The 17,041-nt window shown below is 39.3% G+C and overlaps 1 protein-coding gene across 5 annotated transcripts in view; it reads left to right on the top strand.

Annotated features, from left to right (window-relative positions):
- Window positions 1–17,041, top strand: part of NDRG3 (NDRG family member 3) — a 66,911-nt gene that overhangs the window by 30,969 nt on the left and 18,901 nt on the right. For 4 of the 5 annotated variants that reach the window (XM_029918655.1, XM_029918652.1, XM_029918653.1 and 1 more), the window contains 5 exons: window positions 7,909–8,014; window positions 9,244–9,364; window positions 11,390–11,452; window positions 12,796–12,856; window positions 13,445–13,531. In XM_029918655.1, the coding sequence (XP_029774515.1) occupies window positions 7,909–8,014; window positions 9,244–9,364; window positions 11,390–11,452; window positions 12,796–12,856; window positions 13,445–13,531 (438 nt within the window). Of the gene's footprint in view, window positions 1–4,347; window positions 4,527–7,908; window positions 8,015–9,243; window positions 9,365–11,389; window positions 11,453–12,795; window positions 12,857–13,444; window positions 13,532–17,041 lie in introns of those variants that run through there. The other variant, XM_029918654.1, reaches the window with a different exon arrangement.

Genomic DNA, 17,041 nt, shown 5'->3' with positions numbered 1-17,041 from the left:
CTGGTACTTGTTTTGGATTCTGTGTCTCCTTCTCTCTCCCTCTCTCTGCCCATCCATGGCTCTTATTGTCAAATATATATAAACATTAAAAATAAATGAACATTAAAAATATTGTTTTTAACAGTTTAGAATTAGAGCTGAAACATATGCTATAGCAAGTGTATATGATATATTATTGCTTTAAAAAATAACACATATCTTGGGGTGCCTGGCTGGCTCATTCGGGAAAGCATGCGAGTCCTGCTCTCAGGGTTGTGAGTTTGAGCCCCACATTATGTGTAGAGATTACTTAAAAATAAAATCTTAAATAAATAATAACACTTTATGTAACATCAGAAACAAACTTAGAAAAGTATAAAAATAAAGGTGGCCTGTGATCTTGCTGCCTAGAGATAACCATATTTTATTTTATTTCATTTTAGTTTTTACTTTTATGTTCAGGTTATTGAAAGAGTTCAGGCTTACAGTTGAATATTTGGAAAGCACAGAGAATTATACAGAACAAGAAAAAACTCATATAATCTAGGGACAACTATATTATTATGTTTGGTATTGAAATAGATATGTGTATATATATAATTTTAATAAAATTAATTTTTATTTAAAAAACTTCTTTAAAAATTTTTTTATATTATTTTGAGGGGGTTAGAGAGAGAATCCCAAGCAAGTTCCACACTGTCATAGCATAACCCAGCACTGGGCTCTACCCCACAAACTGCCAAACTGCGAGATCGTGACCTGAGCCGAAGTCAGGAGTCAGTTCTTAACCAACCAACCCACTGAGGCACCCCTATAAAGTAACTTTTAAATTTATATAATTGCCAAGTTGGACGTACAATTCTGTGTCCCCTTTTCTGACTTAATAATAAGAACACAGTCTCATTTCTAAACACTCATAAAAATAATTTCTGTGAGATGCCTATTATGTTCTCATCTGGCTGTACCATGACTTAACTATTCCATTATTTTTGGAAATTAGATCACTTATAATATGTTCAGTTCACTGAACATTTTTATGCATAAATTTTATCCACACTATAGAATGCTTCCTTAGATGGACTCCTGGGATGAGCATATTTAGAGCTCTTGGCATATCTTATCAAATTGCCTTCCACTTCTACCAGAGTGGTATGCAATAAATATTAATGGAGAGTGAAAAGCTGCTGTCTGCCAGCATATATCATTCCTATAGAAGAGGCTAATAATGGAGTGCACTCATAAGAATGGAGTTCTTGCTGCTGGAATAATCCAGGCATGGCCAAGGGCTGAGTAATTTCATGCTCGCTGCTTAATTGCAGTAGCTCTTTGGGGAACTGATTTATAGAACCCAACTGTGAGGATTGGTTTTTAGTATTGCAGTTCAAATGAATATATGTGATTGCATCTTTTAAAGGGGTTTAAACAACTTTAAACTCTCTTTTTGAAAAATTAAAAATTCCTTACTTTTTCATTCCTGGTACTATTACTACAGTTCACTGGGTGATATACCTGATGTCATGAAAAGAAAAGGTAAAACCTACCAATAGATGTAAGAATGTACCTGTAATTGCATTAATCATTAAACAGCTTTGAATTCTTGCAGATCACTTGATGGATGGGCACTTTTACAAAGTAAGAATTAAGTAAAATAAATATCCTGAAAGTTCTTTCCCCATAAAAGAGGTGTTTGGAGAGAGCTGGAATTCAACCATATGCTATAATCTGTGTTAGAAAGCTTGACCCGCTCCATGCTCCTCTTTGGCCTTGAAGGATGTGAATGTGGCTCCAGTCCACCTTTCAGCCTCTTGTCCCACTGCTTCCTTTATAGCTCCCCACTCTCAGGAGAGCTAGAATTATTACTGGCCTTCCCCACTTCTGCCACGTGCTTTTCCTTTCTGGTGGCCTTTGTTCACAATTCCTCCCCTTAAGATGACCCATCTTTTTGAGTTTGATTTTGTCATAGTTGTTTGGGGGAGTGGGCAAGAGAGAGATTGATTTTAGTAAGTTCTAAGGGTATAGGGGACTTTTTTCCTCATTGGGGGATAAAAATGAATCTTCTAGGAAAAGCAAAAGTCCTTTTTATCGGCACTCCATTCTCATTTCCCTCTTCCCCTGACACTAGAAGGTTTTATTTCTCTGATGAGCTCTGTCATATCATGGGCAAAATGGCTGTCAGCTTCCCCAAACCTACATTCTTGAGTTTACTAGCCTCACTACTTAAAGGAAGATCTTTACCTGTTTCTCTAGGGAAAAGTCCAGGGGCAGATTCTTGTTGGCCTAGCATGGGTCACATGTACATTCACCCATTGTGGCCAGAGAATGGGGTGTTTGAATTGGCCAGACCTGGATCCCCTCCTGCCTGGGCTTTTCTACCTAGAAAGTGTTCTGGGCTGTTGCATGTGGGTTAAATAACCACGCACTCTTTTTCTCCTCATTCTTAACTCTGGCTATGTGAAGATGATACTGGAGTTGGCTTTGAAGGAAGAAAAGATAGATTTTATGTGTGGACATATCATAAAAGAGGCTTTCAGATGAAGAACATGATTTGTGAGAAGGCCGAGAGTTGTGGGTGGTTGAGAAGTAACAGTAGAAACAGTCTGCAATAATGTTGACTGAATGAGGCTGTAAGAGTTAAGAGGAGGAGGGAGAGTCTCTAGTTGAGACTAGAGTCAGGGAAAAGTGTCACGGAACTTTAGAGAGGAGAAAGTGATCTGTCGATAGGCAGAAGGCTGAATAATCTTAGAGACAAATTCTACTATGGGAGTAAATAAGGTTATGCAAAGAATCTTATACCCCTGCACTGAGGTAAGATAGTAGAGGTATTATATCAGAAATTGCTGGGACACCTGGGTGGCTCATTCTGTTAAGCATCCAACTTTTGGTTTCAGCTCAGGTTTGTGAGATTGAGCTGTACCCAAGCTCATAAGTAGCCTGCTTATTAGAAACAGAATAAAATTTAATGCTAACAAAAATGTTGATATTTCCAAGAGTATGTTGTCATTCAAGTTTTCCTAAACTATTTCAGACTGGCCAGGGAGAAGAAGTATTAACAGGCCTGAAGTGATCAAAAATTAACTGAGTTCAGAGAGAAGACAAGTCAGATTGTGTAATTCTGGTAACAGCACATTTAGCTGAGGTAAGAGGACTCAGGAAAAATAAAAAGATGAAAATTGATTTATTATAAAATAATGGTAATATCCTAAACTCTTAAATTCTTTTTTGAAAAACTTTTAATTTTAACTCCAGTTAGTCAACACAGTGTTATATTCGTTTCAGGTATACAATATAGTGATTCAACAATTCCATACATCACTCAGTGCTCATTACAAGTGCACTCCTTAATCCCTATCACCTGTTTAACCTGTCCCCCCACCCCAAACCCTCTCCATAAACTCGTAAATTCTTAAAAAGACTCTTTGATTGTAAGTTACATCTTTGAGGGATCCATGGGTGGCTCAATTGCTTAAGCATCTGGGATTCTTGATATTGGCTCAGGTCATGATCTCACAGTTCCTGAGATCAAGCCTTGTATTGGGCTCTGCACTGACAGCATAGAGCCTGCTTAGGATTCTCTTTCCCTTTCTCTCTCTGCCCCTTAGCGTTCACATATGTACTCTCTCTCAAAATAAATTAAAAAATAGATAAAGAGGGGCACCTGGGTGGCTCAGTCGGTTAAACCTCCGACTTTGGCTCAGGTCAGATTTCATGTTTGTGGGTTCGAGCCCCGCGTCGGGCTCTGTGCTGACGGCTAGCTCAGAGCCTGGAGCCTGCTTCCAGTTCTGTGTCTCCTTCTCTCTCTGCCCCTCCCCCTCTCATGCTCTGTCTCTCTCTGTATCAAAAATAAAACATTTAAAAAAATTTTTTTAAATAGATAAAGAAAAAAGAAAGTTACATATTTTAATATTTTTATTATTTATTTTTGAGAGAGAGAGATACACACAGAGAGACAGCGAATGGGGGTGGGTAAGAGAGAGAAGGAGACACAGAAGCTGTAGCAGGCTCCAGACTCCAAGCTGTCAGCAGTGTCCAACGCGGGACTCAAATTCATGAACCATGGAGATCATGACCTGAGCTGAAGTCAGACACTTGGCCAACTGAGCCACCCAGGTGCCCCAAAAGTTATGTCTTTGACTGGGAGATGCAGTCCAGATGGAGACAGGACCAATATGATTTCAGGTCATTTTATAGTCTGGAGAATAAAGGGATTGTGTTTAAGAAGTCTGTATCCTTGGAGATGATAAGTAATCAGAATGCTGGGAAAGATCTAGGACCAGGGCCTGTTAGACACTACTTGGGCTTTGTCCTTTGAGCACAGGCTCTCATTGTGTAGTCACACTGTCTAGAATGCTGGGGTGGAGGGTGAGGTAATTGGAAAAACAGCCTGTGAAACAGATGATCGTAGAGTAAAGCAGAAAGGTGGCAGCAGCATCACCCCTGCAGTTGCCTGACCACTGCCAGGGTCTCTGCACACTCGTCTCCAGATGGAGACTTGTTCCAGCTATTCACACACAGAGGCACAAGGGATATATTCACGACTCCACATGGAGGTGAGGGTCTCCGTTTTCATTTTTTTTTTTTATTCTACCAAGAACATTTACAATTACATACTTTAGAAAGGAAGCGAAACTGTATGAGACACTGACAACCAAGTGCTGCTCCAAATAGGGCTTAGGACTCTTGGCACATGAATACTTCACTCGTTACATAATTTGAGGGCTTATAATGGGAAGGTAGGGGTGAGATCTTCCTAAAAAGTTGAAGTCATGTAGGGATCCAGTTTTAACTCTGAATTTCTCCAGATTAAGAAATGATAGAGTAGTTGCTTTGCCTTATTCCCTTATCTACTTATAGAGTGTTCTTTTTTACCCCATCTGTTATGTCTCCCTTTTCATCATCCTTCTCCTGAACTTCCCCAACAGCTCACTATTCACCCCACACACATAACACATGCTCTCATTGTCAGTAACCTAGCTTTGGGGCCACACTGTTAACTGGTTTTTCCCTGCATTCTCAGTAGCACAGCTGAAGCCGAGCCGGAGAATTTTAGCAAAACTTTACTGAAGGCTCCGGCAACCTGATTGTGAAGCTGACGAATTGTTGCAGTCTCTACAGGTTGTCTTCTCCTTAGTGTCACCCACTTGGCAGAAGCTAGCTTCTTCTTATTTATTCCTTCTCTCTCAAGAAGTAAGACATGGGGCAAGGGGGAGGTAATAAAATATGGAGAGATCAAAGCCTTCTTTCTTGAGTTCCCTTCTGAATCTGTCAGGTCCCAGAAGGAAACAAAATCTTAAAGTTAGCATACATTCTTTCTTTCTCTACGTATTAGGCTTTAAATATATGTATGTAAACATGCAATCTACATAGTGCTGCTTTTTAAAAAATCTATGTAAGTGGTACGTACATACCCTTCTGCATTTCTACTCAGCATTATGTTTTCAAGATTTTATCTATGTTTTAATGCTTTCTAGCTCATTTTAATCTGTATTTCACTATATGAATAGATCATTATTTATCAGTTTTCCTTTTGATGAATATTTAGGCTATTTCCAAATTATTTGACATTATAAATAAGCCTGCAGTGTACCTCTTTGTATATATCTTTTTGTGTTTGTGACCATATTTGAGAATTTCTTTAGATTATATCTAAGAGTAAAACTGCTATAGGGTAGACACCCCTTAGCTTTACTGGAGATTACCAGATTGTTCTCCAGAGTAGTTGCTCTAGTTTGCATGCCTACCAACAGTGTATGGGAGTTCTTTTTCCTCTGTATCTTGGTCAGCACTTGGTGTTATCTAACTTTAAAATTTTTGCCATTCTGGTGTATGTGAACTGGCATTGAATTTAATTTGCCCTTTCCTGGCTGTTAATGTCTTTCTCTTCAGTTTTCTATCATGGTTTCCTGTTTCTTTCTTTCATAGCACTCATCATGTGCTGTTATTATGGGTTGGTTAATTTGTGTGTCCATTGCCTGCCTTCCTGTCTAGAACATCATCTCTGTGAGAACAGGGATCACATCTCTTTTGTTCACTCTTTTATCTCCAGACCTTAGTCCAGGGTCTGGTAGTAGGAATTCAATAAATAGTTGTTTAATGAATGAACCTGAATAGTGGTGGGGATGAGCGGTTCCTTATTATGTCTGATAGTACTACAAGAGAAATGCTCATATCATTACAGGAATTTATTTTTTTATGTTCATCCCTTTTAAACCCTATACTTCATAGCCAGTGTGAAATAACTGATTTTTTCCTTCATTTCTTACATCCCTTTTCCCAGTGATTTGAATAGGCTTGAATAGGAGGTATCAGAAATAGAGAAATGCAGAAATAGTCACTCATGATTTGATAGAGATTGTCTGCTCCAACCTGGGGCCTATGATTTGAGATACTCTGATACTGAATTAGCCTATGTGCCCTTTTGTGGGGCCTTTTGTGCCCCACATCAGAGAAAAAACCAGAGTTCTGATGAGGTTCGTTATCTGATAGGAAATTAAGTTGGAAGCCTTTTGCCTTTGCTGGGATTCTTACTGACAGAGTCAATCTTATCCTATCTGTACCTTGTCCCATCTATTATAAGACTGAGATAGGGAGGACTTCATCAGTAAAAATTCACGAAGCTAGACATGGTAGCTTTTTGAGAAATACAGACATCGAAGAGGACTAGAATAAATCTCAGTGACTTTTTTACAGCTCCTTTCTTTTCTACCCAGTCACTCTTAGTGCTAGTCCCAGCAGCTTCAGTGGCGTCTTGTTCCAGCTTTATTTAGTTCTTGAGCTCTGCTCTGACTACATCTTAACCTCTACTCTTTGCCTTGGTTACGATTCTTTGGGGGGTGCAGGAAACAGAGCCACCCCAGCTAGCTTAAACCAGAGGCAATCCAGGAATGTCTCAGAAATTAAGAACATACACAGCTGCAACCAAGAATTAGAGCAGTGGAAATGTCTATTAAAAGCTCCCAGGTTTGCTTCTCTTTTCAAGAGAAGAACCAAACTGAGGATGAAATCTCTTAGTCCCAGTTACAAATTCTCAGGGAAGGATACATATCCACCATGGGCCAGATGTTCACCTGCCTTCAGTAAGCCATGACCATAAGGCTACATTCTACAGACATGGCAGCCAAGAGCCTCCTGTAATATATGGATGACATAGGAGGGCAGCTGCCAGGAAAGGGAAGAGATTTTAGGCAGACACACCATGGGTATCTACTGAACTTACTGGGTGCTGAAAATGAGTTTGGAGGGTCTGAAACCTCTGGCTTTTTACCCAGCAGTTCCTTCATATCTTCTGCTTCCTTTTCTTCCCCCAAGTCTTACTGGCTCCTTACCCAGCTTGCTGATCTTTTAATAGCTACTTGCAAATGTATTCTCAACAGATCCTTGACTTCCCTCACTTAAGATAGTGAGCTTCAGGGGTACCTAGGTGGTGCAGTCGGTTAAGTGACCAACTCTTGGTTTCGACTCAGGTCATGATCTCATGACCCATGGGTTCAAACCCCATGTGGGGCTCTTTGCTGACAGCACCGAGCCTACTGAAAATTCTCTCTTTCTCCCTCACTCCCTGCCTCCCTTTCTCTCTTTCTCACTTTCTCTCTCTCTCTCTCTCTCTCTCTCTCTCTCTCTCTCTCTCTCTCTCTCTCTGTTCCCCTCTGCCTGCATGCTCTCTGTCTTAAAATAAATAAAGTTTTAAAAAAAAGATAGTGAGCTTTGTGGATGAGTAGATGTATTTCCCCCCTCATTTGTTAGTTTATCTGTAAGGAATTAGAAAGTGGGCATATCCTGTACACTGTAACATCTGTCTGGTGTGCTTATAGTCCAGTGATTGATGTATCCCACCCCAGCTAGTGAGAAATACAATAAATAGGTATTGTGGAACTTCAGCCATCTGGGAAGTCCATTCTGCCTTTGCTGAGACCGTACATTGTCTTGTTACAGGAACATGATATAGAGACAACTCATGGTGTGGTCCACGTCACCATCAGAGGCCTACCAAAGGGAAACAGACCAGTTATTTTGACATATCATGACATTGGCCTCAATCGTATGTATTTGATTTTATACCTTCCTTTTTATTATAATAATTAATCTTTGTATATTTATTTATTTTTTAAAAGAAGAAACCCCAGTATTCTAACAGAGCACCGATTTTCTCCTTTCTGGCTTAACTTTCCCTCCTTGTTGTTATACATGTTAATGGCAGGATTAAAGTGTCCGGGAAATGTATGGGGAAATGCTATTGAGGGATACTGGAATTATATCTCACCTTTGAGTCTTAACTGGTTAAGGGCAGAACTGAGGGGTGCCTGGCTGGCTCAGTCAATAGATCATGCAGCTCTTGATCTCAGGGTCATGAGTTCAAGCCCCCAACATTGGACATAGAGCTTACTTAAAAAATAAAAAAAATAAAGTGTGTCTCTTTGGAAAAAAAAAAAAAAAAAGGAGTAGAGTGGAAATTAGTCGTTTGTTTTGTTTAGTCTGTACTTATTCGATGTTTTTCATATTTAATGTTAGAAAACCTGAAGTTTGAACTTTGTTGTGAGCTCTTCAGTGAATTAGTAAAAATATTCTTTCTATAGCTTGTCATCAGTCATTTTAAGTGGACTTTTCTAGATGATAGTATAAGATTCTGGCCCTCGCCACAGGCTCAGAGCCTGTACATTTGTATGTTTTCTCCGACGCTTCTCTGGCTTTCAAAGGTGGCCTGCGTTTATTTGAGGCTTCAGTCTAGTGCTGGAGCTTTTGTAGCCTCTTCAGCATGAGAAGTGATTTAAGAAGTTATATGAACAGGTGGAAATTAAAGGAGCAGCCCCTCCCTAAACTTCAGCAATTTTGCCAAGGGACAGTCTTCCACATGGTGAATGTGAGCAGCTAGGATATTTACTCTAGCCAAGTTCTTAGAATATTGTCAACGTCTCTGTGTCAGATGGATGAATAAGCTACATGAGAAATGACAGCATGATGGGTACAAGATTATTTTGTGTAATACCAGAATTGGTTTCCATTTTGTAGACATTGTGTAGAATTCAGAATTCATTGTTGTTTTCAGGTCATTGAGATGTCTGATATTCAGCCTTTAGGGCAGCTTGAATCACATTGTTCAGACACTTCATTTTGGTAGAACAGTGATTAGAAGAGAATGAAAGAGGACGATGATACGGAATTAACAGAGTCGAAGAAAACTGGAGAGAAATGAAGAGGACTGTATGTACAGTCTGTTGAAAATTGCGGGGAGGGAGAGTCTATGACTTATGAGTATTTTTATTCTTGCAGATAAATCCTGTTTCAATGCATTTTTTAACTTTGAGGATATGCAAGAGATCACCCAGCACTTTGCTGTCTGTCATGTGGATGCCCCAGGCCAGCAGGAAGGTGCACCCTCTTTCCCAACAGGGTAAGGCCATAAGCAAGACCTTCTGGAAAGCATGCATTCAGAAGAGCAAATGATTGAGCTCCAATGGAGAAGTAGCATTGATTTCCCCTGTTGATTTTAGCACAGTATGGTTATACTTCTCAGCCAACTATCCTCCTATTTCTCTTCTTGCTCTGAGAGGACTGTTAACATTCACTCTGTTGAGGAAACTTGCATGTTTGCCTGTATCCAAGAATGGTTCCCATAGGTGGGACTCTGTTTCCCTGTAATGACAAGGCTTAAGTGTCTGAAACACCCACATTTCACTATCTTTTATCTGTCCCCTTCCTCATCTTTTTAAAATCTGCCATTTCTGTGTCCCTACCAAAAACTTCCAGCTACCTAGCCCAAATTCCAATCTATCTCTGCTTCCTGGGAGCCCCTCTCCAACCTTACCTCCCAATCTAATGATGGGAAGTTGAATATTTTTGTAAGTATTTATTTCTGAGAAGCTGCCCTGTCAAATAAAAATGCATTTTGACTGGACTTGGAGCTCTCAACCCCATCCAGAACCTGCTTTGACTGGTGGAACCACAGTCTCCCTCACTCTTGCCTGGACGTTGTAATTACTGAGAAGACCTTGGGAGGGGAAGAAAGGCACAGTGGAGGGCAGATTCTTCCCCTTTCTCTTGGCTTCTCTCCGGAGCTGCCTCTGCCAGGGACTGTTATGAAATAGACCATTGCAGGTAAATAATAACCAACACTTACATGGGATTGAAACAGCATTTCTGACACTGCTTTAAATGCTTCATATCTGTTAAGGCCTTCAACCCTCACATATCCATGGGATAGATTTACTATTATTCCTGCTTTACAGGTGGGGAATCTGAGGCCCAGGGATATTAAGTAACTTGGCCAAGATTACATAACAAATAAGGAGCAGAGCTGGAATATTAATGTAGGCAGTCTGGCTCCAGAATCTATGTTATTGACATGTTCAGGCTGTTCTGTCTTTCAGATGCAAATTAACCAATGACCAATTTATTTTTATTATTTTTTTAATGTTTTATTTATTTTTGAGAGAGAGAGACAGCATGAGCAGGGGAGGGTCAGAGAGAAGGAGACATAGAATCCGAAGACAGGCTCCAGGCTCTGAGCTAGCTGTCAACACAGAGCCTGATGCGGGGCTCGAACCCACGAACTGTGAGATCATGAGCTGAGCCGAAATCGGACGCTTAACTGAGCTACCCGGGCGCCCCGACCAATGACCAATTTATATTCAACAAGATTTAGATCCAGTTCCTTTCTTCTGTTTTGTGTACAAATGGCTCAACAGCACCCTATCACTTAAAAAGTGATCACTTAAAAAGAGGCGGGTTGACCCCCCCCCCCCGTCACATATCGAGTAAATCCTGCCTCGTACATAGGAGATTGTCTTAGGCCATCTTTGATTTTGTAATCGAATGGATGCTCCCTTCTTTTCTTGGGTTCCTGGTTGGAACTGGGTCCTGGGCTTGCTTGACTATCCTAGGATTGTGTAGTTCATATCATACACCAAATTCAAAAGTAATAAAGTAACCATGTTATCTTATGCCTAAGTAAAACAAATCAGCATTCATGATGAGTCTAGGATTTGTGACTATGTGCTTAGGCCTAGTAAGGCTTTGTTTATTTTTGCCTTTAGCTGCCTGATTATAAGCCACAGACCAAGAGCCACCTCCTCAGTTGACTGTTATTGCTGGAAGTTTGCTGAGCCTCAGTCCCAACTGAAGTAATGGTTGGGGATTTGGGAATGCCTTGAGAGAGAGCCATATTACCTGTTCTATTTAAATGGTTTCCTCTGGTCCTAAGAGACTGCCCTTTAGAATATAAAAACACGTAGGTTCTTCTCAGCATGGAAGTCGTAGAGAGATACACAGCATGTCACAATCATTTCCACATGTCATCTTTTTTCAGCCTTTGGTAAAGGGAATGCTTTTATCAAAGAACCTCATACTCTTCTTGCTGTTCTTGTGATTGGGAAATACGGGTGCATGGTAATTCAGGAGATATCCTTCTGGATTTCAGGTACCAGTACCCCACAATGGATGAGTTGGCTGAAATGCTGCCTCCTGTTCTTACCCACTTAAGGTAGGTTCATTCTGCAGTTCCTTAGCACAGTTTTTATTGACTTTCTACTGTGTGTCTGATCTAGGGACTATGGTGGTGAGCAAGTAGAATAGTCACTGTCCGCACATAGCTTACATTTTAGTGGCAGGACTAATTAACAACAGATAAGCTAATAATCACAACTAAAGTGCTGTAAGAGAAGTCAGTGAGGGTGATGTGTTAGAGAAGGGCCAGGTTTACAGAGATAAGGCTAGTTGGGCAATGCCCCTCTAAGATCATGTCTAGGCTGAGACCTAGACAGAGAGCCAGGGCAAGAGGATTCCAGACAGAAGAAATGGTATTTCCAGAAGTCCTGGACCAAATGAGCAAGTAGGAGAAAGGCATGAAGTGAAATTTGAGAACTAGACAAGGACCCAATTATAATAGTCTCACAAATCAGGTTAAGAATGGGGATTATATTCAAAAGACAAAAAAAAAAAATTGAGAAGTTTTAAGTAGGGGAGCGATACCCAATTTAGTCTTTTTTTTCTTTCAGGTATAAAATTTAACAATGGGCTAGATAAGAATGTGCATTGATTTTGCTTTTTTTTTTTTTTTTAGTTTAGTCTTTTAAATGGTCACTCTAGGCATATAAATTACATTTCAGTAAAGCTGTTTACATATTTTAAAAGGATTACTCTAGGGGCATCTGGGTGGCTCAGTCGGTTAAGCGTCAGACTTCGGCTCAGGTCAAGATCTCATAGTTCCTGGGTTTGAGCCTCGTGTCAGGCTCTGTGCTGACAGCTTAGAGTCTGAAGCCTGCTTCAGATTGTGTCTCCTTCTCTCTCTGCCCCTCCTCTGCTCCTTCTCTGACTCTGTCTGTCTCTCAAAAATAAGTAAATGTTAAAATTTTTTTAATAAAAAAAAAAGGATTACTCTAGCTGTGGAGAGAATGAGTTGGAGAGGAGTGAAAAAGAAAAAGTAAGAGACCATTAAACTATTATCGCAGTCAGGCATGAGAGCACTGGACCCTGGATGCCTGCAGGGGGCTGGAGTGAAGCAGATGGAGATAGATGGAAATATGTCGGAGGTGGATTCCTCGGGCCTGCTGTTAGGTTGAACACAGAGGTGATAGGAAAGGGAGCTGTTAGAATGACTACCAGGTTTTAGTCATATTTCACTTACCCCTTAAAATCAACTTAGATATAGGTGGTTATATCCTTTTATAGATCGGGAACTGAGACTCAAAGTTAAAAATAACTTGACAAATTCTAGAATCCAGTAAGCATCAGAGCCAGATTTGCACCCAGTTGTATTTTTTCCATTATGCCATGTGCCCTCCAAGCCAGTTAACCTTATCAGTGTTGGTCTGTCCCCTTTCACAGTCTGAAAAGCATCATTGGGATTGGAGTTGGAGCTGGAGCTTACATCCTCAGCAGATTTGCAGTAAGTGCTTAGAGGATTAGTCTTGCTACCCTTGAGACACTGCCTAGGTCACAGCTCTACTGCTGGGTCAGTGACCAGGTACTATAGTGGGTCTTATATCGGTTTTTCTATAAATTCTGTCAACAGCAGATAAAGGTTGTATAAAGTTTTGTACTTACAGTACCTGGAAAATCACAAAGGAGAGCAGTACATCATTGATAAGAAGTAATTCTTAGAGAATATATATGGGATTTTGTGAAGCCACTAAAATTTTATAAGAGTTTGTAATGATATGTGATTCACACCTACTGTAACATTAAAAATATTAAAATACAGATTCACCATTTTGTGATAGGCATAGGAAAGGACTAGAGGGAAGTATACGAAGGCAAGATAATTTGATAGCATTTTTAGGACCTGGTTTTCCAGATGCTAAGTCAGACTTAAAGAGCAGTTTTTGCAAATATTCTTCCTAGCACCTCTCTGAAGTCTTACTTTCGAATCTGAGGCATTATGAGATAATATGTGAGAATTGATTAACCATGCTCCAGGGTTTGTAGAAGAATGCGGGGAGTGGAACTTCCAAACTGTTGCCTTTGTCTGTTTCAGCTCAACCATCCAGAACTTGTGGAAGGCCTTGTGCTCATTAACGTTGACCCTTGTGCTAAAGGCTGGATTGACTGGGCAGCTTCCAAAGTAAGCACTAAATGATGTTCACTGGGTCATCTCTTGGTCTCCTCTCAAAATGTCTTACTTTTATTTTTTTTTTTCACTGAAGTATATAAAAGTTTTAAGTAAACAGCTTGATGAATGTTTGCATTTATAATTGCCTCCCAATCAGTATGCAGAATATTTCCAGCTCTAAGGATTCCCTTATGCCTTTTCTTTGTTAATATGTCTTCTTCTTCCTGATATAACCATTGTTCTGACTTCTGTCACCATAGATTGGCTTTCTCTATTCTTAAACTTCATATAATTAGAATGATAGAACATGTGTTTGTTTGTATCTGGGCTCTTTCATTCATAGTGATCCTCCTTCATGTTGTGTGTCATGGTAGTTCTTTTAATTCTTGTTTAGTAGTCTATGGTGTAAATATACAAAATAAGTTGTTTGTTATTTGATTTTATGAATAAAGTTCCTGTGCACATTCTTTTCTATGCCTTTCCGTAGACCTACACATTCATTTCCCCTGGGTCTCTAGAAGTGGAATTGATGGGTCAAAGGGCAGTTGTGTATTTAGCTTTGGTAGATACGGACAGTGTTCCACAGTGTTTGGCCAGTTTACGCAACAGCGGTACATGAAAGTTCCAGTTATTCCACCTCCTCACCAGCATTTAGTAGTCATTTTAATTTTTGTAAAAGATGAGCAGTTTTTATTTGTAATATTAGTTTGTTTCTATATGATACCCTTCAACAAAATAGGTTTAGTTATTTAAAAAAACAATTTTTAATTATACCATCTTTTTCATGTTAAGCAATGCTTATGGGGAAATAATGCCAGGTTTTAGTTTGCATTTCCCTAGGTGCCTCTGATGTCAGAGAGCACCATTTCTAAAACTTACTGGCCATTTCAATATTCTCTAAGGAAGTGACGGTCCAGGTCTTTTTGCCTTGTTTCCCCTTAATCGGGTTATGAGGCTTTTTCTTATTGATCTATAAGAGTTCTTTCTACATTTTGTGTCTGAATTCTTTGATGGATACATGTAAACATCTTCTCCCAATCTGTGGTTTTCATTTTCATGAGTGAAACGAATGAATGAATCTCTCCACCAAACCCCAAGTAGCTTGTCTGTGCTACCACTCCCAAAGATGGGTGGGATCAAAGATGTGTGCCATCTGAAAAATGAAGATATTTGCTATCTACATGGCATTTGCTATTTAGATAAAATGTTATCTAAAATCTGTTCTAGGAGATAGGAATCTACAGGAGTATATTCTAATGACATTACAAATATAAACAATCCCAGCAACAACCAGAGCAAAAAGAGGGAATAAGGGTAAAAACATATTATTAAGTAACATTTGCATTCAACTGACTTGTGCTAAAAAAGTCACTTATTGTTTTTAGGTTGGAAAAAGAAGCAGTTTTGAAACATTTTTCTCTACTAAAGTACAAATGTTATTTGGGTATTATTTTAACCTAAAAGTATGAGGTTTGGGGGCACCTGAGTGGCTTAATCGGTTAAGCATCCTACTTTTGATTTTGAATGAGGTCATGATCTCAAGATTTGTGGGATCAGGTCCCAGGTCAGGCTCTGCACTGATAGCGTGGAGCCTGCTTGAGATTCTCTCTCTCCCCACCTCTCTGCCCCTCCCCTGCTCTTGCTCTCTTTCTCTCAAAGTGAATAAACATAATAAACAAACAAACAATGAGGTTTAGATTAAATCAATGATGTTATAAAGTTTTCCAGAGAAAAAAATAACCCAAGCTTTTATTACTTGCTAAAAGGTGCCTAATTAACAATCGATTTTTTTAAATTTTATTTATTTATTTATTTATTTGTTTGTTTATTTATTTATTTATTGAGAGACAGAGAGAGGCAGCGTGAGCAGGGGAGGGTCAGAGAGAGGGAGAGAGAGAATCTCAAGCAGGCTCCACGCTATCAGTGCAGAGCCTGACCTGGGACCTGATCCCACAAATCTTGAGATCATGACCTGAGCCGAAGCTGGACACTTAACCTACTGAACCACCCAGGCGCCCCTCTAATTTTTAAATAAATATCTGCTTTTGAGTGTTTTTAAGTTGCCATAAATGTTCATTCTGATCTACCACTGGAAATAGGCTCCAAAATACCACTTCCCAGCTTGTCATATGTATCAAAAACATTTATTGATACTCAACCATGAGATCCAGTAATTCAGTATCTAGGAACTTATCTGAAGGATAAATAGTGATATTTATAAAGATTTAAATAGAAGGACAATAAATCTTTTTTTTTCTTTCTTTTTTTTTTTGAGAGGGAAAGACAGTACAAGCAGGGGAGGGTCAGAGAGAGAGGAGACACAGAATCCAAAGCAGGCTCCAGGCTCTTAGCTAGCTGTTAGCACAGAGCCTGACACGGGGCTCACGAATCGTGAGATCATGACCTGAGCCGAAGCCGGCCGCTTAACCAACTGAGCCACCCAGGCGCCCCAGAAGGGTAATAATTCTTAAAAATCTAGTATGTGTCTAGTTTGTGCTGTGTAACACGCACCGTTCTTAAATGTTTTCTGTATGTTTAAGTTTTTCATTCTCAGGACAACCCAATGAAGTGGTACTATTATTTTCCCACAGAGAAATTAAGCCATTTGCTTAAGGTCACCCAGCTAAGAAGTCACAGAGCCAAAATATTTAAAGCATTTTAGCATTGTTTAAAGCATTGTTTCTAGGGCAAAAAGATGGAAACAACTAAGTGCCAATACTGTAGAGCAACGGAATTGTGATACAACCATAGAATGAAATATTCTGCAACCAAAAGTTTACTTGGTTATTTAAAGAAATGAGAAAATTCTCATATTTAAAAAATAGATAACCATAAATGTCCCAATTTTGTTGAATAGATATGCATACGAAAAGAGGGAAAATAATTTGGGGCACCTGGCTGGCTCAGTCAGAAGATCTGACTCTTGATCTTGGGGTTGTGAGTTTGAACCCGATGTTGGGTATAGAAATTATTTTAAAAATAAATAAATAGAAACGTGAGACTTACCACTATATTTTTTTTAAAAAGGGAGAATAATTGGTTACTAGTTGTTGTATCTTTGGCTGGTAACATTACGGATGATTTTTATTTTTTTGTATTCTGTATTTTCCTGATTTTCTATGATAAGCATGAGTTGCTTTTAAATTACTTTAAAATACTAAAATATTCTGCCACTTGGAATTTAAGAAACAAAACAAACCAACAAAGGGAAAAAAAGAGAGACAAACCAAAAAACAGATTTGTAACTAGAGAACAAACAGATGGTTACCAGAAGGGAGGTTGGTGAGGGGGGATGGGTGAAATAGGTAAAGATTAAGAGTATACTTACCAGGGGCATTAAGGAATCAACTCCTGAAATCATTGTTGCACGATATGCTAATTAACTTGCATGTAAATTTTAAAAAGAAATAAAAATTTAAAAAAGATAATGCACATACACACTTTTTTAAAAATGTGCACATATCATAGCACTGAGTAATAGATGGAATTGTTGAATCACTATATTATACACCTGAACCTAAT

This window comes from Suricata suricatta, chromosome 12 (assembly GCF_006229205.1).
Source record: "Suricata suricatta isolate VVHF042 chromosome 12, meerkat_22Aug2017_6uvM2_HiC, whole genome shotgun sequence".
NCBI classification, from domain to species: Eukaryota; Metazoa; Chordata; class Mammalia; order Carnivora; family Herpestidae; genus Suricata; species Suricata suricatta.
Note: the sequence above shows the minus strand (reverse complement) of the source record. Positions and strands in the feature narration are given on the sequence as shown.